Source organism: Dendrobates tinctorius, unplaced genomic scaffold (assembly GCF_039654945.1).
Source record: "Dendrobates tinctorius isolate UK_male_01 unplaced genomic scaffold, ASM3965494v1 ptg000016l, whole genome shotgun sequence".
In the NCBI taxonomy this organism is placed as follows: domain Eukaryota; kingdom Metazoa; phylum Chordata; class Amphibia; order Anura; family Dendrobatidae; genus Dendrobates; species Dendrobates tinctorius.
In genome coordinates, this window is record NW_027361684.1 from 2227397 (window position 1) to 2250571 (window position 23175).

Sequence of the window (23175 nt, forward strand, 5' to 3'; positions counted from 1 at the left end):
GGGAGCATTGTATGGCCTATAAGTCTGTCTACAACAACTTGGCACTCTCCACAGGGAAAACTTTATCCTTTTTTCTGTGTGCAAGGATTTCTTCTAGGGTCTCAGTTTTCTTCCCACAATCTAAACATACTGATAGCTTAAATTGGCTACATATGAAATTAGTGTTTGAGATATGGATGGCACAAACAATCATAGAGGTCACGTTCAGTATTTGGTCACCAATGGTCATTATTATACATCAGTATTTGTAAGCCAAAACCAGGAGTGAGTGATAAATACAGAAGAGGTGACGGGTTTCTATTAGACTTTTCCTCTGATTGTTCCAGTCCTAGATTTGGCTTACAAATACTGATGTAAAATACTGACCAAGTACTGACTGTGTGAACGTGGCCCAATGATGACAATATCTGTACGATGTTGCAGAAAATGTTGGTACTTTACACCAATCAGTTATAACAGGGCTGGCATTGACGAAGTCAAGCAGATGCCATAGCCCAATGTTACCCTCTGCACCTGTTCTCTTGTCACATCGCAATCTGGAACTTTTATCCCCATTACAAATGAAGCTGCAGGTCGGATGTGCGATTGCTGCTCCAATTATTCTCTATAGCAGGGTTTCCCAACTCCAGTCCTCAAGGCACACCAACAGATCATGTTTTCAGGATTTCCTTTGTATTGCCCAGGTGAAGCAATTATCACCTGAGCAATACTAAGGAAATCCTGAAAACATGATCTGTTGGTGTGCCTTGAGGACTGGAGTTGGGAAACCCTGCTCTATAGGATGGCCAGAAAAAAATGGAGCGCTCGGCAGCCCCATAGGAAGTCACTGAAGCAGTGGTGAAGCATTCTACCGATGAATTGCCAATCGGTGCGGATCCCAAAAGTCAGGCTGCACCGATGAAGAAGTTATCAGCTATCTTATGGATAATATCTATTGATTGACACTGCATCTGTTTTAACATATATAAAACAATTAACCCCTTAATGACCACCAATACGTCATTTTACTGATCTGAAATATAAGAGAATAGCAAGCCCATACAGGTGACAATCCAGAAGCTGTCGGTTGTCCACCATAGCTGACAACTTGCTGCATTAGGCATGATCAGTATTGGCACCGTCCATATCTGTTTAACCCCTTAGATGCTGCTGTCAATAGGGACTACATCATATAAATGGTTAACAGAATGTGGGGGCTCCCTCTTTAGGGTGTGTGCAGACGCTGCGGAATCCGCAGCGTGTGCACTGTGCACATACCCTTATCCTCATCGGCATGCTGAGATCATGATTGTGTGGTTCTCATGTTTGCCATGGCAATTTACGTCCAAATAGCGGCCTTAGAGTCTGCTGGCTACAGCGGCCAGTTCAGAACAGTGATGAGGGAGTATACTTGTTGCTCGGGTTTTCCCGAGCATGCTCGGGTGATCTCCGAGTATTTTGGCGTGCTCGGAGATTTAGTTTTTTTTGTCTCAGCTGCATGATTTGCGGCTGCTGGACAGCCTGAATACATGTGAGGAATGCCTGTTTGTTAGGGAATTCCCACATGTAATCAGCTTGTCCAGCAGTTGCAAATCATGCAGCTGAGATGACGAAAACTAAATATCTGAGCACGCCAAAATACTCAGTCACCCAAGCAAAGATGCTACTCGCCCATCACTAGTTCAGAAGTCAGCGTCATTTAGGTGGTAAAAATACACATTTTCATTCCTGTCATGTCACCTTGTATTAGTTCTTGAAAAGCACCTGAAGGGTTAATAAACCTGACAGCAGTTTTCAATATGTCGAGGGGTGCTGTTTTTAAAATGGTATCACTTTTGGGGTTTTTCCAATATATAGGACCCCTAAAGTCACTTCAAACCTGAATAGGTCCCTAAAAAAAATAAATGTTGTAAATTTCCATGGAAAAATTAAAAATTTCTGCTGCATTTTTAAATCTCAAAAAAATGCTAACAAAATAAAAGAGCATTTTACAAATGGTGCTGATGTAAAGCAGACATGAGGAAAATATTTTTTATTAATGTTTTGCTATGGTGTATCTGAATTAAAGGGATAATCATTCAAATTTGAAAATTGCTAATTTTTTTTTACATTCTTGTCAAATTTCTGTTATTTTTTTAATAAATAAACACAAAACATAGCAACCCAAATTTACCATTATCGTAAATTATAATGTGCCACGAAAAAACATTCTCGAAATCACTGGGATTTGTTGAAGCGTTCCAGAGTTATTACTACATAAAGTGACACTGGGCAGATTTGAAAAATTTGGCCCCATCTCTAAGGGGTTAAAAAAAAATTAGGCCCTATGTATAATGAAAAAAATAGGCCAAAGTGAAATTTTCAATTTCCAAATAAAAACTTTTTTAGAGCTCTTAAAATCACGAACGAAAACAATCCTAAACAAATTTGTCATGGCAAAATGGCCTGATCTTGAACTGGTTATGTATTCTACTCACCATTACTATTGTCTTAATGGCCAGAATGGAGCTACCAGATTGCCTTCGCGCCTACCTCCGACTGACACTATTTAAACCATATGTAGGACTATTACATGATGATGTACTGAATGTATCAGGAGAACTCTTCTATACTGGTTTAACCGGAATCAGCAGGTCTGTATTGGATACCATGTGTCCATGTATGTCTGCTGGCAATGAAGAGACTTTTATCCTCGCTGGTAATTTGTTATGTCATACGATAATGATAGTAGCTTGAGTCTACATTCTCTAACTCCCTGTACAATCATTCATCCTGTGGACACTGCGCCTGCTAAGACATAGTCTGAATACGTTACATTGTTTCTATTCCATGATAGTGACATAATCAATGAGATCTCCAGATGTACAATTACTGCCCCGGAGATTTATGTCAGATGTTGGACAAAAGTCTAATAATCATTCTGCTATCGTTACAGTATCGCTGCCATATGTGTAATAGACATTTGAGTACATAATGTGTTGGTAACAGATAACTTGCAGGTTGGTGGGGGTCGGACAGCTGGCATGCCCACCACCGCTCCATTCCTTCTCTATAGGTGAGTGAATACAGAATAATTGGAGTGGGGTTACACATGTGCCACACTCTTTGGGGCATTTCAGCTTCCAGTTGAGTTCCGAGAAGTTAAACTCCCTCAAATCCACAAGTTATCAACTTGGATGGTTGATAGAGTTGGGATTGGGTAACCTCTTACGCTATGTTCCCACCATGAGCTTTTGGTGAGGTCTTGATGTTGCAGATTTTCTGCCCGCATTAAGTAAAATATGGTAATTGCATTTTTTTCAAAATCTGCAACGTCAAAAAATCATCAAATACTCATCATGGGAACGTAGCCTTAGGCTGGAGTCACACTGTCGTATAATACGCATAGTACTCTGACCAAAGTTAATCTATGGCGAGGCTCATATCAAAAAAAAATTTCTCGGCCAAATTATACGTGCAAGTGAAATCACAGCATGCTGTGATTTACTGCATATATCGGCCGAGACTCGCCAATGTAAGTCTATAGGTGCGAGAAAAAATAACACACCACACGGACCATCAATGTAACTTGCAAGAAATACACGCCGGTGTATTTTGAAAAGTCGGCAATTCATGTGCGGTCTACAGTAAAATCACACTGACAGGTTAAAAAAGAATAGATATATACACATAGAATACATACTGTATATACTGTGTCAGTGACACTTATATATATGTATTTATATTGCAGAGAGAAATAGATCAAAGAATCACCAGTAATTCATTTGCCGGCTTCTGTAAAATCACTGCAGGAGCTGACAGGATAGGAGATATGGATTACATACAGTAAATCCATATAGAATAGGTAGATATATACATGTCAGTGGCAAATACAATTAGTACAGTGTGTGTGCAAAATACTGGACATGTATTTAATGAATAAAAGATTCTTTTACGGAAAAAAATGGTGTGGGGTCCCCCTATAATTAATAGCCAGCAATGGCTATGCAGACAGCTGAGGACTGAAGGTAATAGCCTAGAAAGGGGCCATGGATCTTGGCCCCCCCGGCTAAAAACATCAGCGCTCAGCCGACCCAGAAGAGGCGCATCTCTAAGATGCGCCAATTCTGGCACATAGCCTTGCTCTTCCCACTTCCCTGTAGCGGAGGCATATGGGGTAATAGTTGGGGGGTTGATGTCACCTTTCAAGTGATGTCACCTTTTAGGTGACCTCAAGTCCCAAGGTTAGTAATGGAGAGGCGTCAATAAGACGCCCCTATTACTAACCCCATAGTCAAATGGTAAAGAAAACAGACTCCTTTATTATTCTTAATTTAACCATACTTACAACCACTCCTAATCCATGCGAAGCCCTCGTTCTCCTGTAATAAATCTAAAATAAAAAAGCAACAATATACTATACCTGTCCGTCGTTGTGTCCCACGCCGTAATCCATATTTAGGGGATATACATTTTACAACCTACATGGTACTAAGATGCGACCGTCCCGGCTGAAAAAACACTGGTGAATGAGGAGATGCTGCCAGCGCAGACTCAGTGACTAGTGCTGACGTCACTGAGTCTGTGCTCCCTCACAGCCTGAACTCTCGAGTATTTTCCCATGCTCCAGACTTCAGCGTGGGTCAGGCTGTAAGGGAGAGCAGCAACAGTGACATCACCGCTATTCACTGAAGCTGTTCTCGCAGACGGGCAGAACTTCTATGACCTCAGGACCGAGAAAAAAATGCCAGTGATCACAGAAGGTCACAGAAGTTCATGCTCAGTGTCTTCCTAGCAGATCACTGTGATTCTCTGTGATTCTCACGGTGATCTGGGGGAACGGCGCTGTCACCGGAGGCAAGTATAAGCTTTATTAGTCTATGGGGGCCAAACATTTTGATCAAGAAGGAGTTTTTCTAGTGGTGGACAACCCCTTTAAGTGTCTGTGAGTTGGCTTCCTGGGAAGTAGGAGCATCAGCGGTGGATGTGACAAGTTCAGACTTTAAAAAATTATTAAAAAAAAAAATCCTTACAACCCTGAATGTAACTTATGTAAGAAACGTTGTAAATCTTCGGCCAGTCAACAAGTGACTGTGAGCTCCCCATTTACGCTTATTAGAGAGGTTCTGCATCAAAGAGGGCTTGTTTCATCCAGCGCTATGGAGATGTTTCTTCTGCAGCATGCTCTGTGTGATGCAGAAATACAACAGATTTGTTATTTTACCTTGCAAAGAGTGAAATCTGCAGCTTTTTCCACAACAAAATGTTCATGCAATACGTGCGGATTTCATTGCAGATTTTAGTAATTCCACAGCAGTAATTACAAGCTGTGTGTGAACTCAGTCGAACAATTTTTGTGAAGCTAATAAGCGCTGCAAAACATTTAATAGAAATGATGAAATATGTATTTCAAGAATGCAGTTTATTACATTCACAATTTCGGATAAATGTGTTTAATTTGTGTGATACTGCAGCAGCTTTTCATATAAAGAGTGTGATCATTTCAGCACATTTAGGTCGCACAAGTGATGTTGGAGTCAGAAGGTTTAAACACTTTAAAGCATTTGCAGCCAATCCAGATTAGATAAAGTAAAGCTTTACAATAGTCATACAAAACAAAAAAATAAAAGAACAATCCCATTCATTACCAAGTTCTATTGAGTTGATAAACTGCAATGGCTTTTCTGCAAATACGTCCTTATAGTCTGTCAGATTCTACAATGATGCAAACCACTGTAGTTTCCTTGTATTCCCTGAGAGAAGGGTCTTCTACCTTCAGATAGCAATGCTCTATTTCTCCTTGTGCACGTATACAGATTTGGAATGGGTAAAGAAGAATGACGAGCAAAATGTTTATCCTCTTAATATATTGCAGTCATCATATTATATAGCACTGTGTATTCACAATTGCTCATTTTGCCTTTCTACCAAGTTAAATCTTCTCTTTTCCTTTAGGTCTAAACCGTCACGTCATTAAAAACTGATTACCTGAATCCTAAGCTCTATGAAGAAACAGGAGGTCAATTTTCCCTGTATGAGTCATGAGTCACTGCAAAAATCTATGGCGGGGAGAGAAGCAGAACAACTGGGTCAGTAGCTGAAGCGGGGGATGATAAATGACTTCTTGTTTCTACATAAAAAAAGAGAAGAAGTATTGGGTAGAAAGGCAAAATGAGCAATTGTAAGTACACAGTGCTATATAATATGATGACTGCAATATTTTAAGAGAATAAAAACATTGATGGGATGAGGATGAGTGCTTCTTTAATGAAGACCTCTTTCCATTTGCTCTATAAGTTTGCACTACTCCTTTGGGCAGGAATGTACACAGAAATGTACGGCAGGTGGCTGCTCACTTTTTTATTTCATAGTTCAAGTCCTTTTGTTCAATTTTTAGAAGTTGTTTGAAGTTTGATGTTACATCATAACATTTTAGGAGCTGAAGTACCATATTATGATTTATAAATCCAAATCATGGTTTTCTCTACTAAGCCACAAAGTTGAATGATAAAATTCTGACTGCTTGCAACTGCCCCAGTAGGGACTCACTTCATGGGAATTTGTACCGCTTGTGTTAAAGAGGTTGTTCATTACTAGGACAACCCCTTCTTAAACTAAATGTTCGGCCCTGATAAAATAATAAAAGCTATACTCAATTCCCGTGCCGATGCCGTTTCCGCAGTGTCAACACTCGCTCTCCCCGGGGGCTGTGATGCGGTGTTTTGACATGTGACGCCGGCACCCAGTCAGTGCTGATGTCACTCTCTTTGCCAGGGATCAGCTGCAGCCCGGACTTCCTTTTCATGTTCAGTCTGTTTGAGGCTTGGACCCAGTGACGCCAGCGCTGATTGGGTTCCAGGCTCACGTGTCATTCCACCTTATGAGAGCCCCGAAACCACGAGTGCTGACACTGGAATGGAGCCGGCACAGGAGGTGAGTATAAGTTTTATTATTTTATTGAGGCATAACATTTAGTTTGAGAAGGGGTTGTCCTAGTAGTGTATAACTCATTTAAAAAGCATATATCAATGTTCACCAACGACAAAGCACTTATTAAAAAAAAAAAAAAAAAGAAGAGAGCACAGCCCCAGATTGGGGATCTTTTTATTAATATTGCGTATTAACAGAAGTGCTCCAAAGACTCCCTAATGTCCCCCAAAAAGGCCCGACTTTCTAACAAAATTTTAGCATGAATGTCTGAGCTGTGGAATGCCGGCAAGTAGAGCGGGATCCCAAAACTCGCCATGGCCACTTTTGAGCTGAAAAAGTGAGATCGTGCACTTTGCAGATAAACTTTGTACTCCACTACGCTGTTACCAACCGCTAACCGCTCTAATGATGTTACTGTTCAGTAACAGCCTTGTAAAGTATGCGGCAGCGCTCATCTAGTAGAAAGATCGAGATCTCGTGCTTTCACTTGACGCTATGACACACTTTAAAGGAAACCTATCATGTTTCCAAATGCTATTAACATGCAGACATAGGGTTAATTTGCAATGCTGCCCGGCTACTTTATTAAAATATGGCTACAAGGAGAAAAATAACTTTATTCCTCCCGGGAGCCGCCGGCTTTCAGTCATAGAAACATGCCCGGAGCGGCTGCAGTCATGTCTCACAGTGTGGTGAGCGGCAACTGTAAGCCTGCCCAGCACTTTGATTGCTTGTTTTGCTTAGATGCACTACAGCGTGAGCTGACAGTCAGTGCCAGGGTGTGCTTATAGCCAGTGCTCATAATACTGTAAGAGATTAGTGTAACTGCGGCGGCATGCTTTTATGACTGAAAGCCGGCCGCTACCGATAGGAAGAAAGTTAATTTTCTCCCTGCAATCGCATTTTAGTAAGGTGGCCGGACAGCATTGTAACGCTATAAACCTGCAAATTAACCCGATATCTGCAAATTAACAGCGTTGGATACATGACAGGTTCATTTTTAAGCACAATGCACTGTTAAAGCTCGAGCTTCCCTCATGGCAGCTACAGACCATAGCTATGACTGTGTGACAACTATGATTCTCATTCTAAAAACTTTATGCATTTTATAACTTTGATATCTTTGATGATTTCCTAGGTCCTGTACATACCATTTCAATGCCATGTGAATATGTGATCTGAAAAAATATACCGTAAATCTGCAATGGGATTTTTGAAGATACAGTCTTCTGGTTTAGGTAATTTGAGGGTCCTGACTGTCATTTTAGGTTCAGACCTGTGGTGGCTTCCATTGTTCCTATCCACATAAACTTGGGTTAAGATTTCCAAGCTGTCATCTGCTGTCCAACAAGTTTGTAAGAATGAATAGCCCAATTGTGGCTGATTCTGTTTTCAGGCCAAAAATTATAGAGATCAACATTGATGTCAATGACCAGCGGCCAGCTAATCCCTCATGGGTCATGTATTGTGGAGAAAGATATGAAGTTTGGACCAGATAAAGTGATTGCACTGACCAGCTTCAGGTGCCTTCAAAGACCCGTCTGTTCACGGTTGGGTTGATTCTGTAGATCCATCACAATAGAAATACATTGAGAAATGTTTACACCTCTAGTATTTCTTTTCTGACATCATTGTCCACTTTATTGCCAATATGTTTGATAAATGAATGTGCTTCTCTGGTAAATTTCCAAATTGTCTTGTGAAGTCCAAGAACTTTGAAGACTTCTCAGGGATTTTCTCTGCTATGGTATGGGAAGTGTCCTCTTCTTAAACAGGGGAACTGCTTTGCACACACTCTCCTACCACCTGGGCACACTTTGGTTTGGAATGGACAATCATCTTTACAGCTGTACAGAAAGTAAACATCTCAAAATGTTAATGATTTACCAGAAACCATACCACGTAAGAACTAATCTTCATATATTAAACTTCTGAGACAACCTGGAGATTATGATCACACCATGCCCCCTTCTGATTTCTGTGAGGTGCAGTGTTGCTACAAAGATCCTGTAGACATGTTCCTACTTACCTACTCATACATAGTAATGGACACCTTCTATAAAAGAGTAGACCGGGGCTGGAATACTGATGACCCATCCTTACAATAAGTCATGAACATCAGACAGGTGGTGGTCCAACACTAGCTATTTGCATGTCTTGTACATATTGTACAGAGCAAGAGTATCACCGCTCTAGACATTCTGTCGTGGCCGTTCTTAAGTACTGCAGCTCAGATCACATTCACTTCAATAGGAGCTGAGCTGCAGTATCTGAGAATGGCCATTACAAAATGTACAGTGCTGTGTTGTCCTGTTTTTGTACTGTTGTTCATATAAGTCCACAGAGAGCTGGGGACCGCTAAGTAGTGGACTTCCAATGATTTCATACTGATGCTCTATCTCACAGGTAATCAATATATAAATCTTGGGCAAAATCTTTTAAGTGTCCACTGTCTAAAATGAGGGAAATATTGTTCTAAATAATTTTAAAAGTTGGAGAAAATTGGTCAAAATAGAGAAAATACCATACTATATATTTGGTACATAACCCTTTGATATGCCACGCAATGGCTGCATACATTTTTGCCAATAATTTGGACAAAAAAAGGATTTATTTTATATCTTTTGTTAGTCAAGCTTCTTTCCTCTGACACTGGCACTATTCCTAGAAGAATGCAGCTCTGTTTTTCTAAATTCATATAACCTCTATAAAGCGCATCAGAAATGGAAGTTGTTTAGCTTGTATTCTCATTTTAGAAAGTGATGGCATATCATTAAGATGTTCCTTTATTTAATGATCACTGAGGTCTATCCTCTGGACTCCCTACTTGTGATGAACGAGCATGCTCACCACTGCTCGGTACTCAAGTCAGGCTTGTACCAAGCACTCGAGCATTTTAGTGCTTGATCCTCACCACCGATGATGCGATGCGGCTGTCGATCAGAGTAATGCAAGTAGACAACATTTCTATGGCCTTACTGTGTAAGGCAGGCAATACCTGCATGTTTATTGGCTGTCTAACACCCGCTAAACATGTGAGGCGGGGACTTAAGCTTGGCGCTCGAGCACCCGCGATACTCAATAGAGTAACGAGTGTACCCAAGCATCCTGATGCTTGATCAAGTATCAAGCAGTAGCGAGCATGCTTGCTCATCACTAATCCCTAACAATCCTTAGGGTATGTGCACATGGAGGTTTTTTTTAGGAGATCAAAAATTACAAGTTTTCTAGTAGAAACTGCTCCGGGAAGCGTTCCTTCTTTAGGAAGTTTTTAAGGAGTTTTGAAGCCTTTCCTTGGTCAGTGCCTAGTTTGGAGTTTTTCCATCAAGGCAATTCAAAAAAGTGAAATGCAAGTGAATATTTAAGCCACATACGGTACACACCTTAGATATCAGTCAGCGAAACGATGGTTCTGCTGATCATCTGGCAAACAGCTATCTCGCCTGACTCTCTTATACACAGGAGCACTCTTTCTGCTGAGCTCTCCTGTGTTCTCTAAGAAAGAGCCGAACATCTCCGAAGGCGGTTTATCTCGCCAAGGACAAAAGGGACAGGCAGTCCAAAATCTGAAATACAGGATCCATAACTCCCACGACAATCATCTGTCCAGATGCCCTGCACATATTAGACTGATATTGGTGGGTTTGGCCGACGTTAGTCTAATGTGTATGGATGGCTATCAATCCATATCATCAGTAGTGTATTGCTCATCATTGGTGGTCCTCACCTGCAGGTTTCCGGGTGATATATTTTCTTCTTTTCACAGCAGCTATCCAGACTTTCACTGCATTCATTACAGGTACAGTTCTCGCTGTTGAGTACAAGGCTCCCAGGACATTTCAGCTTGCACACACATTCACAACTGTCTTCAAACTCCATGTGTGCGCCACATAAAGCCAACTCTAAGCCAAAAGCAATGCATAATGTATTAGTATCTATGCGTATTAGATAAAGATATATATTCATCTTATTACAGACAGACAGATTCACCCCGCTCAGGCAGTTAATAAGCTATTTTTAATTTTGCATTAATAATTATTGATTATATATTTAATTATTTTTAATATAAAATTAAATATACCACTTTAATAGTTTTTGTATTTGTATTTAGCCACTGGGGGCTGCTATTTGCATTTGGGGGGGTGTAAATGTATGAGCTTAACACTAATACAACACGTACACTCTGTTTGATGGCATCTCTTGTATTGAGGCTGCTCCTCCTGCCACTAACTGTGAACTGGGCATGCCCCCTGGGCTGTCCAGGTCACAGCTGTGGAAGGAGATCGGTGCCATCTTTGTGTAGCCCGCAGTATATGCTGCAGTCTGCACTTTCCCTCTGTCATCACCCACAATGCACGATGGTTGACATATACCAGGTTGGGGATCATAATGGAGGAACCTATACTAGGATGGGGACATATAACAGGATGCACTATATGGGGCACATTATACTGTGGGGCAATATATAGCGCCATTGTACTGTGGGGAACTATGTGGGACCTTTATGCTGTGGGGCACTATATGTGGCCATTATATTGTGGGGCACATTATTTGTGGGGCACTCTATGGGTCCATTAAACTGTGAGGCACATTATACTGCTGGGCATTATATGAGGTCATTATAACGTGGTGCACTATATGGGTCCATTATACTGCGGGGCACTATTTGGGGACATTATACATTATACTGTGGGGCACTATGTGAGGCCATTATACTGTGGGACATTATATGGGGCTATTATGCTGTGGGGCATTATATGGGGCTATTATACTTTGGAGGACTATATGAGGTAATTATACTTTGGAGTACTATGTGGGGCAATTATACTGTGGGGCACTGATTATATATGTCAACCACATATCTGTATCTATTTATCTGTATCTATCTTTCTTGAAATATATAGTGCAGAATATTTCTTTTGAAAACTATGTTTAAATGGCAAAGTAATTCTCTATGTAAAAGCTCATGTTAAAATCGCACTGCAATCGGACAGCATTTGCATGTAAATTGGATGTCATTCGGATGCTAGGTGATAAAAATCGCATTGCACTCTCACATAAACCGCATGACACTTGCATGACACTTGTCTGACTTTTCTGAATGATATTGCACAGTTTTTTTTACGGTGATGGGTATGAGCTCTAAGGGTATGTTCCCACGGTCTGTCTACGCTGCGGGTTGGATGCTGCATACTTGTGTAGCGTCCAACTCGCAGCATCCAGATGTTACAGCATAATGGATAGGATTTCTTGAAATCCCATGCCCACTCTGATCACCTGCGGAGACGGACATGCGGCAAGTGTATCCAGACCGCAGCATGTCAATTTAGCTTGCGGAGATGCGAGCATCCACAAGAGAAATTTCACCCTTGCAATGTATTGGATGTGGTGAATCTGCACAGTTCAATGAACACATGCGGAATCACCTGCATTCAAAAGCTGGCAGCACTTTGGATGCAGCGGACATGTGCTGCGTTCAAAGTGCTGCTGATTCCTGACTGTGGGCATGTGGGAGAGAGGGTCCCCGGGGACCGTCACCTAGGTTCCGGGGGAAACTGTTTCCGGGGACAGAGTTCAGGGACGGACCGGTAAGACTGACAGATGGGCTGGGGAGGAGCCGGTATAAAAGGGGCAGGGAATGAGAGTCACAGTGAGTCAGCAGAACGGGACAGAAGGAGCAGGAGACCATGGGAGCGACTGAGAGCCAGAGCTACTCACCGTAGCCAGGAAGGAGTCCAGAGGCAGGAGAGACACTCACCCTCGACATCAGTGGGACGGCGCCGAGACGACCGTCAGAGAACCGCTGCCCTGCGTCGACCAGCGGCCGCTGCCGCCTTACTCCACCCCTCCCCTCGCCTGCCCGTGGTCACCAGCGGCCGCTGCCGCCTCGCTCCTGCCCGCAGTCACCAGCCGCCGCTGCCGCCTCACTCCAGCCCGTGGCTGCGGCCTGCCCGCGGGTCCCAGCAGTCGTTGCCACCTCACGTCAGCCCGTGGCTGCAGCCTGTCTCCCGCCGCCCCACTTCTACCCGTGGCCGCAGCTAGTTCACTGCTGTCGGCGGCCACCACTGTCCCGCTCCAGTCCGTGGCAAGGGCCGGGCCGTTGCTCGCCATGGATCCCCCATTGCAGCCACTGGCTGCGCAGGTGGCCTGCCAGCCGCCACCCCGCATCGCCGCTGCTTGCCCCTATCCAGGGGCTGCGGCCCATCTGTTCAAGGACTCCTCTGGGGCCTGTTGTGCCCTGCTTCACTGGAGCGTTGGAACGCTCCAAGACTACGACAGATCTTCAGCGGCTGGGCCCAGCGGCTGCTACGTCCGGTTAGACTATCCCTGCCGATAGTTATCTATAAACCTATAAAGGTTATTATCAAAAACACAAAACCGTTTCACGTCTCGTCACTGCATCCTGCAGTGCTAGTACCACAGGCACATACACTCAAAAGCAAACCCATAGTAGTCGAGCATGCGCACTGCCGCTGCACTCTAATGGGATTAAAAATTCCCCGTTCTACCAATCGATATGGGGCCCAGCAGTCGGTCCCCAAGCAATCAATAAGTTATCATCTATGCTGTTGATAGGTGAGAACTTGTTTTCACTGAAAAAACCTTTAGGCACATTTATGCATTTGATATGTTTTATACGTGTGCTTACCCTACTAGTTTTTCAAGCCAAGGCCGCTTGGCATATTTTTCCTGAAGCATTTTGTACAGCCTCTTTTCGGTTGTTTGTTTGTTTTTTTTTGCAACAGCTTTGCCACCAGCTTTTTTTTTTTTATTTACGGTGTATTGTATATCTTGTACTTGTATTGCATATAGTAGCGAGCGGCTTCCAAGCAGAAGCCGCCTGAAGGATGGCTTCTGCTTGTAACACCTTTTTTACTTTGTATCTTTGGAAACTTGAAGGGGTTGAAAGAAGCTCCAAAGACTGAACACATGAACAACTAGTCATTTTTACATTGCACTGGAAATTCTTTTTAGCGTTTATTTAGCTTTTATCAGGCAAGTTATGGAACATACCCGTCTAAAAAAGACATTGTATGCTTATACCCTAAGTTCTCATGCTGACTTCCAGTCTGATCCTATCTCGGAATGCAATGCCAGGCCGCAAGTTTCCCCACCAGAACATGACTGCTTCATATATTTAACACTCAGGTCGAAAAAGCTGCGGCGAGTCCATGCATTGCTATCTGAGATCTGACCGTTTTGCTTGGACATCTGCATGAGCCTTTACTTTGCACCACAAATAAATTCACAGCATAAACTGATTGTGGATGTCGAATCCACAGCATCTCAAATTTCACAGCGTGCGGATGATATTGTTAAATTTTATCCACAACGCTGGTACTGTAACATGCAGCAAATTTTCTGCATGAACAATCTGCATGGAAATCTGCGGCATCTCTGACCCTTGTGCACTTATCCTTATCGCAAGTGGTAAGTAGGGGACACTTCTTTAGATCTTTCCAAGAAACAGAAATAGTGTAACACCTGGAAGTTATAATTTATAGGTTAGCAATGTATTATCAAAATTACAATGGACAACCATACAGAAAAGAAGGTACATCTACAGAAACATACATGTATATGGTATCAGCTGGTGAGAACAGTACCTTCCCTTCTTCTGATGAGTGGGGTATCCTTTTCAAGCACACACTCACACTTGGTACTGTTCCAGTGGAAACCAGATGGACAATATCTATTTTCTTGAAAACAACTAGAAAATAAATCAAGACATAATATATCAAATATTAATCTATTGATAATCAAATAATCACGCTGCTGGTACTACGTGGTCATATAACCGAGTAGTAAAAAACTCGTAAATACACAAATACAAAATCTGCAATAGGACCCTCTGTGATTATTTGCATTTATAGTTAACAGTTTATATAAATGGTTTTGTTGCACGCAGCAGGGGAACCATTGGATCGGCCCAGGCAGCACCTATTGCATTCAATGCTGTCACAGGATAGGAATACTGCACCCAGTCACAGCAAGTGTTAGCATAATATAACATCGATGTTATAGGACAGGGCAATAAAAAAGGGCGATATCAAAGCTAAAGGTTAATGTTGCAGCACATCATCTTTATAGAAGAGTAATAGTGATAGCACAGTAATGATGCAGTGATGCCACGGTACGCGGATTACAAACACAGCATCCTGATGCAAAAGTAATGCATGTAGTGATGTCACAGTACAGTAATAATAAATACAGTCGTCAGGGCGCAGTACCTAAAAGCAAGGTGATAAAAAATGTATGCCGAACCCATCGATGTAGCTGTGACCATCCGATCATTTAAACATGTTTTCCAACGTCAGCAAGTTATACTCTATCAATAGGACAGGAATAATTTACTGATTGTTGGACATTCCACTGCTGAAGACCCCCAGCGATCCTGAGAATGGGGCTATGTAAATCCTGTGTATGGAGTGGAGATCTAACATGCAACACTACACCCCATTCACAGCCTAAGAGGCTGCCATGAAAAATTGGAACGTTGGACTTGGACATTTCCGTCAGTCCGATAGACTTCCACTGAATTCAGACTATTCCTCATTTTTGGAATGACAGGGGGCAAAACCCCAGTGATCAGTAAGTTGTTTCCTTTGATCGCCTTTAGCCTCTTATATTATTGATCAGGGATAACTTACTATGATGGGAAAAAAAACATTGAATTTGTATGGGGGCCTACCTGGGATGTTGAATTACAATGCTAATATCCTGTTGTTCAATCAAGAAGCAAAATGATGTCTGGCAACATCTTACTCCTTTATTCCCATTAAAACTAATTGGATGCTTTGTATGTCTGTGTATTGTGACTGTATTTTAGGCTGGAGAAAGGCCAATTGGCCGAAACGTTGCTCTATTTTTGTCTCCTTACTGCTGTGATGTTTTAAATATTTTAGAATAAAGATTGGACTTTTAGAAAAATCTCTATGGTGCCTCAGATATCCTTGGTGTGCTGTTGTTTTGGACTTGGTATGAGGCCCTGCCGAGTAATACATGCTCATCAATGGTGCATGGGCATTCTATACTGGATTGAGTGTCTTGCAGATAGCCTCTTTAGAGAGGATGAGGACTGGAGCTCGAGTGCCAAATCAGATCTCCTGCTTTACTCTAATGATGGGCAAATGCACTGAAACAAGTGTCAGTAAAAGGAGTATTTGGCTTGGCTTCTTATCCTAAGTCATAAGGCAATTAGGATATTGACCATTTAATGAACAGTTAAAGGGTCAATATTGACTTTTAGGATCGCTGTATCCAATAGGTGGCACTAGAGTTGCTGTCCTTTTCATCTCTGAAGAGGCTATTTGCATATACGTTATATTCCCAAAGGAGCACTGCAAGGCATACAAGTCTCCTTACACCAACTTGGGTCTCTCCACAATTAGAAACTTCACCTCTTAGACTCAAAATATCTTGTAATGACTTCTAGACAGATCCTACAATGTATAAACCATCTAACAGTGGGGATCTACATTTCACTACTTAAAGGGTTTGTCCACTTTCACAAAAATGGGCCTAAAACTCTAAAAAAAATAACTGCACTAACGAACTGAGCAGGTATTGGCTCACCATGGGTCCAGTGCCAGCTCCCCACCACTACTCCAGTCTCAGTGTTTTGGCTGTAGTGGTAATGTCATGTCAACAGCACATGTCACCAATCCAGTCAGTCACTGAGCTCAGCAGATCATGCCATCAAACTCGGTACAGCTGCGGAGCTCGGTGATTGGATAAAGAGATGATGCATGATTGTTGTATGTCCACCACTCAGTATGGTTAGGCAGGGAAAAGTAACGAGTTCTTTGGAATCTTGAAGGGATTTTACTCAGGGCGACCATTGACCAGAATCTTTCACAGTCATGTGAGGTAACAGCTTCCAGGCAGAGGATGATTATAAGTTTTTACTCAAGCTTCTGTCTTTCACACATAATCACTTCTCTTTATACAATGCTTCCAGCAAACAGAAATGAAAGTCACTTAGTTCACAAACACCTTGTCTTCACACACAATGTCTTTAGGACCCAGAGTAGCACTTTACCTTCATCATGCAGTGAGGTGGAGGGGGGATGAGTCCGGTGTCGGCTCTCTCACGCTCTTATCCTGAGGCAACAAATATTGCTCCTGGCTGTCCTGACTTTATGCTTCCAGAAGTCTCTTCTTTGAAAGAACTGGTCTTGGCAGCTTATCTTAGTTCAGTCTTACAGAAGACTTTCCCTGACCTGACACAGCTTTCTCCTGGAGATCCAGGACACAACAGCAACTTTCCCAGAATCCCCTGGGGCTGTGCTGACCACTCCCGGTCACCTGTAGCCACTTTAATCCCTCTACTTGCTGGATGATTCTAAATCATCAGTGCAGCTTCTACTTGTCACACGATGTTGATGTGACATCACTACTGCAGCCAAAACATGAAGACTGGAGCATTGACGGGGAGCTGGCACTGGATCCATGGCCTGTACCTGCTCTGCTTGTTGTTTAGGTATTTTACAGAGTCTGCGGCCCACTTTCCTGAAAGTGGACAACCCCTTCAACCTTTACTGTATGGCATATCTAACATTTAGAATTTTTCAATGATAAAAACAATATTATGGACTACATTTTTTCATCAGTGGCTTTCAGCCAGTCCACGGTCAGACATGAACTATGCCTTACAGAGCACTTTGTCAAACTAAAAACCTCATACGAGTGCATTTTTTAGCACAATTTTATGATCCACACTTTGTCAGCATACCTCCTGCATCAAATTAATTGACCTCAGAGACAAACGTTGTATTATTTAGGCCCAGACTTGTGTAATTTTACATTACAGGAGATCACAGTCAAACAGAAGAGGTTAATAAGAAGCAGACGGCGCTGAAGGATTGGTGTTTAATTTTATCATTCCTTTGTCCTCACTCCTGGCGTGTGCAGAAAACATGCTTTACCATGGCTCCACAATTTGGTCTGCCCAGGGACAAAATGAGAACAACGTGGAGACACACCTGACAAGGCCATAACCTCGTGCCTTCAGATATAACTATTTGAACAATTCTTCATATTGAATCAATTTATATTTACCTCATAAAACCCTTCACTGGCAAAAAAAAAACTGAAGTCCCCCCTGGTGATTCACGGTACAAACACATGTGTGTAGGAATGCAGACAATAATGTCCCTGCTTTTTTTGTAAGGAATTTTCTCTTATTGTGTAAGAAGTTTCATTAGACACGCATTGCTCTGTTACATTTTGCAGACATCTCCTGGATTTCAGCGCACGCTTTGGCACCGAGCAAAAGAATGTTTGAAATTTGCTAATAAAAGTTTTGTGTAATCAAATATTTTGCAAAAACGTAATTTTTCCACATACTTGCTTCTTGCTTTTGTTTATTTCTAGTCTTTTATGTTGAATGTTTTATTGTCTTTTCATGGAAATTTATATTCTTTTTTTTACATCAATATTTGGTCCAAGCCTTGTAATCCTAAAGGGCACTTTTATTTAAGACCAACGTACACTAATAATAAATTCTAAAAAGTAGTAAAATGTGCCAAATATATCCCATTAATAAGCAAGCCTCAAGGGACTTTAAAGAAGTTTTCGACTTTCAAAAAAGTGGTCCCCAGATGATTTCAGACACCCTGTCATGTCCCACGACTTGGGAATCAAACAGTACTGTATTGTTGATGTTGTGTTGCTATGCAATAAGCTTTGCCTTTTAGAAGTTTGTCCTCCTCTTCTTGTCTGCTTTGATGTCAGCAACACCCCCTTCTTTTTTTTCCTCATTCTCTGTCAGCCATCTAAGGAACATGTCTAGCAGCTCTGGTTCAGAAGAGTCTTTTTTTACCTACTGCAGCTGTTGCAGTTAGTACTACTGAAAGTGAGCATAACTACAAGAATTCAGCTTGAAAATAAACTTTCTTAAGGGATCTTCATAGTTGCCTCTGCAGTTGAGTCAAGCTATCTGATTAAATCTCTTAGTGTGAATAATAGTACATAGATACAGCCTAGAAATGGCCTTTCAAGAGTGACCTACACTCACAGCCTAGTTATGGAGTCAGAATACACCCAAAAAGCAAACACAAATCGTCCAGTGCCATCTCTCTGCTACATTAGTCTCTGTGTACTGGCTGTTGCACAGATTATTGTTGGAATGAGCCTTTAACATTGACTTTAGAGTTGACGTTAGTTGTAACGTATTGTCTGCTATCTTTGCAAGGCTGGGATGCAGGGTCATTGAACTATGGATGTTTGCTAAATATGTTGATTGACCATTTTGTCGGTCCTATGGCATGTTGACATGCAAAAAAGAGAAGGATGAACTATGCAGATTGATTAAATATTCAAACAATATGAGTTAATTTTATTACACCTTCCCCTTGATCTCTGGATGATGGATTGAAGGACAACAGTTGTGAACTATATAAGGGGTATATGCCTCTGTAACAACAGAATCAGAGACTCTTTACAAATCCACAGCCAGGAACACTCTACAGGACAAAAGCCAGGACATCATGGCTCCATCACAAGTGACACAGGTTTGACATTCTGCAGGATGCTAGCTTAGGGAACCACAGCCCTGGCTGAAAGAATGTAGATCTACTCCATTGACCATCACTGAACCCATGAATGTGTTTGGGGAAGCGAGGATTTGGATCTACTGGTCACCTGAGCCACATGGATACGTTTGGGGAAGCCAAGATAGGGACCCACTGGTCATCTGGCTCCATGGACGTTTGGACAAGCAAGGTTGTCACCGTCTGGTCACCTGGTCATGTACCTCAATGGGCTTTCGGCCTCCTAAGCTTGTCGTTACCTCCTCTCTGTTCGTGCCAAAGGTGGGGTAGTCCGCCCTGGAAGCTCCGAAGTCGCAGTTGCTCTAATCCCGACGAGTCAGTGTAAGGGTGAGACTGTAATTTGCACCCTCTTGGGTATTTTGCTGGGACTGTTCTATAGGTTATTGCCTGTTTTGTGGTTCAATAAAGTATTGGCATGCTGTTTTGCCTTCACCCTGTGTTGTCTGAGTAGTATTTTGCCCACGGTACAAGTAGAGCAGACATTCAGTGGGATGAGCCCTGGTCTATGTGGTCTCGGGCCAGCGGACTAGAGCACCCGCTGACCCCTGTGTCTCCTCAGCCTGCACCATCTTGTACTAAGCTCAGTGATTGGCTGCTGTAGTAACGTTACCACAAGAGCAAATACAGACTGACCGGAGCAGTAGTGGAGAGCCAGCGCTAGACCCAAGGAGGCTGAGTACTCTCTGTTTTGTTGTTTTCTATGTCTCCAATCTATTGGGGCTCAAGTTTTTGAAAGGAGCCACGCAAGGGAAGGAAGGACATGCCAGAAATCCCCACCCTTCTGCGGAATTTCTTCTCGAGTGACTGCATTTGCCCGACTCTGAGCGTCACGAGAGGCTCTACGAGCAACTCCATGTCTTGCTTTTCCCTGCTTAATCTTTGAAGGAGACTCCACTGAAATAAATGTGACCACTCCCACCTCTACAACTGGTCAGCACCCTGGTTCTATAGAGATATTGTCTGGTTCATGAGGGAACATCAACTTGAGGGACTCAAGCCAACTTGTAGAAGCCAAAGACTATCCACAAGCTCATCAGAGCCAAAGATGAAGAAGAGAACATTCCAGGTCTCTATGCCGACACATTGAAAACTGTGTGTACTAATCTGTCATTGAACAGGTTGACCAACGGGCACAAGGACTTGTCGAGGATGGCGATACAGAAAGGGCTGCCTGTCTGGTCATTCATGCACACCTGGAATCTGTGTAAGACCTGATACTGCCCAAGGTGCCCCATCATGGAGGAAACATCTGGGCATGTATTTTGGGATTGCTGTTTTGCTCTTGGATGTTCTGGAGGGCGACCTGAGGAACTTTGTCCCCAAAGCGAACCTATTGTACCATTTGATACTTTACGGACTCCTCTCTGGGGTTCATACCATAGAAACCATCCAGAATGAGTGGCACCTTATGAACTGTTTTAAGGAAGCTATTTGGGTCATTAGAAACCAGCACATATTGAGGAGGGAGAGCATATCTATCCGGAACTGCTGCAGGCTGATCCACAACCTGCTCAGAGACTATTCCATCTGGAAGGACCACAATGAAGAAGAGTACTAATACCCTCTTCCTCCCCTTCTCAACTTCATTTGTGTTGTCTTTCAATAAATCTTTGGGCCTGTGATTTCCCACTCCACTCCTTAAACCTTCTTTCCCATTACCCTTCCCCTATCATGGTTCATAGTACTTTATTGCTTTACCTGTTTTGTTTTCAGGTTGCATGTTTGTATAATATAGAAGTTTGATGTCTAGTTTTAGTGCATCGTACTCTTATGCTATGTCATAATGATGTAGAATGATGTGTGTACTGGTCTGCGGCACAGTAATAATAATTTTAATAAGAATTTAATTTCTATAGCTCAAACTTATTTTGCAGCACTTTATAATTAAGCGAGGACATGTATAGACAATAAAAATAGTACAAAATAACACATTTTAACAGTTACAGGAGGAGTGAGGACCCTGCTCGCAAGCTTACAATATATAAGGAAACTGTTTGCTACCCTTTTGGCAAATGCCGGTAAATAAAGATTTTATTTAAACAAAAAAGTATTAAGTTACGTACCGGTAACGGTATTTTTTGGAAGCCCATGACAGCACCACGAGAGAGGGGATCCGCCCCTTTAGGAACAGGAAACCTACAGATACAAAAAGGGCGGCACCTCTCCCACGCATCAGTTGGATTACAGAGCTTGAGAGGCTACCATGGTTAGTACACAACATATAATATATACAACCTATCTACCCTATTTACCAGAAACATTTTTATACCATCTCCCACATACAGTAAATTGTGGACAATCTTCTAAAGGAGTGCACCCCTATATGTGAATAAGGGAGGGAACTAAGGGTGCTGTCATGGGCTTCCGAAAAATACCGTTACCGGTACGTAACTTAATACTTTATTCGGACTCCCATGACAGCACCACGAGAGAATTACAGAGATGTAAACTAAATTAGGGAGGGACTACAGCCTGCAGCACCCTTAGCCCAAAGGTGAAATCTGAGGAGGCACCCATGTCTAACCGATAGTGGTTAAAAAAGGTGGAAGGAGATGACCAGGTGGCCGCCTTACATATCTGGTCAATTGATACTCCAGATCTTTCTGCCCAAGATGATGCCATGGCACGAGTGGAATGCGCCCTCAGGTTCTGCAGAGCCGGACCTCCACCTGCTGTGTAGGCAAGAGAGAGAGCCTCCCTAATCCACCTTGCTAATGTGCGTTTCGATACCCTACAACCTTTCCTGGGACCTTGGAAGGATAGGAATAATGCATTCTCCTTCTTGGTGGTTGACATATGCTACCGCTGCCTGGTTGTCCGAGAGTATCCTCACGTGATGGCCCTGTAGGTACATAATGAGTTTTTTGACTGCCCGCTCTATCGCCAATAGCTCACTCTGGTTGGATGAGATCTCAGCATCAGAATCCCAATGTCCCTGTACCACTATGTCCCCCATATGGGCCCCCCAACTGAAGGGACTAGCGTCTGTGGTTATAATACGGGTTATCTGCGTTATCCAGGGCACCCCTGAGGCTAGGTTCTCGTCATCGAGCCACCATGTAAGCGATGTAACCGCTGAGGAGCTTAGCAACACTCGACCTTGTAAGGAGCCTTCCAAGGCCCTGCTATTAACCAGGACGTCCTTCTGAAGGGCTCTAGTATGGAATTGTGCCCACCTAACTGCTGGGATGCATGAGGTTAAAGAGCCTAACAGGGACATGGCCTGTCTGAGGGTCATAGAAGGATTATCAATCGCCCGAAGAACCTGCTGCTGTATCTTTTGCAATTTATCCAATGGCAACAGACACTGCTGAGTTTCTGAATTTAATAGTAAGCCTAGAAACTTCTGTATCTTTAAGGGCTGGAGTCGGGATTTCTCGTAATTTAATATCCATCCGAGGTTTTCTAACCTGGACTTAGCTCTTTCTATCTGGGATATACAATGGCCCACCGATTTTCCCACAATCAAAAAATCATCTAAATATGGAACGATCAAGATGTCAACTTCCCGTAAATGAGCCATAACTTCGGCCACTACCTTTGTAAATACCCGGGGCGCTGCAGAGAGACCAAAGGGAAGGGCTCTATACTGATAATGCCGGACTGTGCCGTCTACTGAAACCGCCACTCTCAGGAACTGCTGGAAATCTGTATGGATAGGTACATGATAGTACGCATCTTTCAAATCTATGACTGCCATAAAACACCCTTTAAACAATATTTTTATTGTTGT

The 23175-nt window shown here is 42.6% G+C and overlaps 1 protein-coding gene and 1 long non-coding RNA gene across 2 annotated transcripts in view; one reads left to right on the top strand and one right to left on the bottom strand.

The window, feature by feature from the left end:
* LOC141078937 (uncharacterized) overlaps positions 1-23175 on the top strand; it is an 84265-nt gene that overhangs the window by 49645 nt on the left and 11445 nt on the right. The window lies entirely within an intron of this gene.
* VEGFD (vascular endothelial growth factor D) overlaps positions 5362-23175 on the bottom strand; it is a 110887-nt gene continuing 93073 nt past the window's right edge. The window contains exons 5-7 of the mRNA XM_073565254.1: positions 14496-14599; positions 10616-10790; positions 5362-8735 (exon numbers count right to left, since the gene is read on the bottom strand). Coding sequence (XP_073421355.1) covers positions 8615-8735; positions 10616-10790; positions 14496-14599 — 400 coding nt within the window. The 3' untranslated portion in view covers positions 5362-8614. The remainder of the gene's footprint in view (positions 8736-10615; positions 10791-14495; positions 14600-23175) is intronic.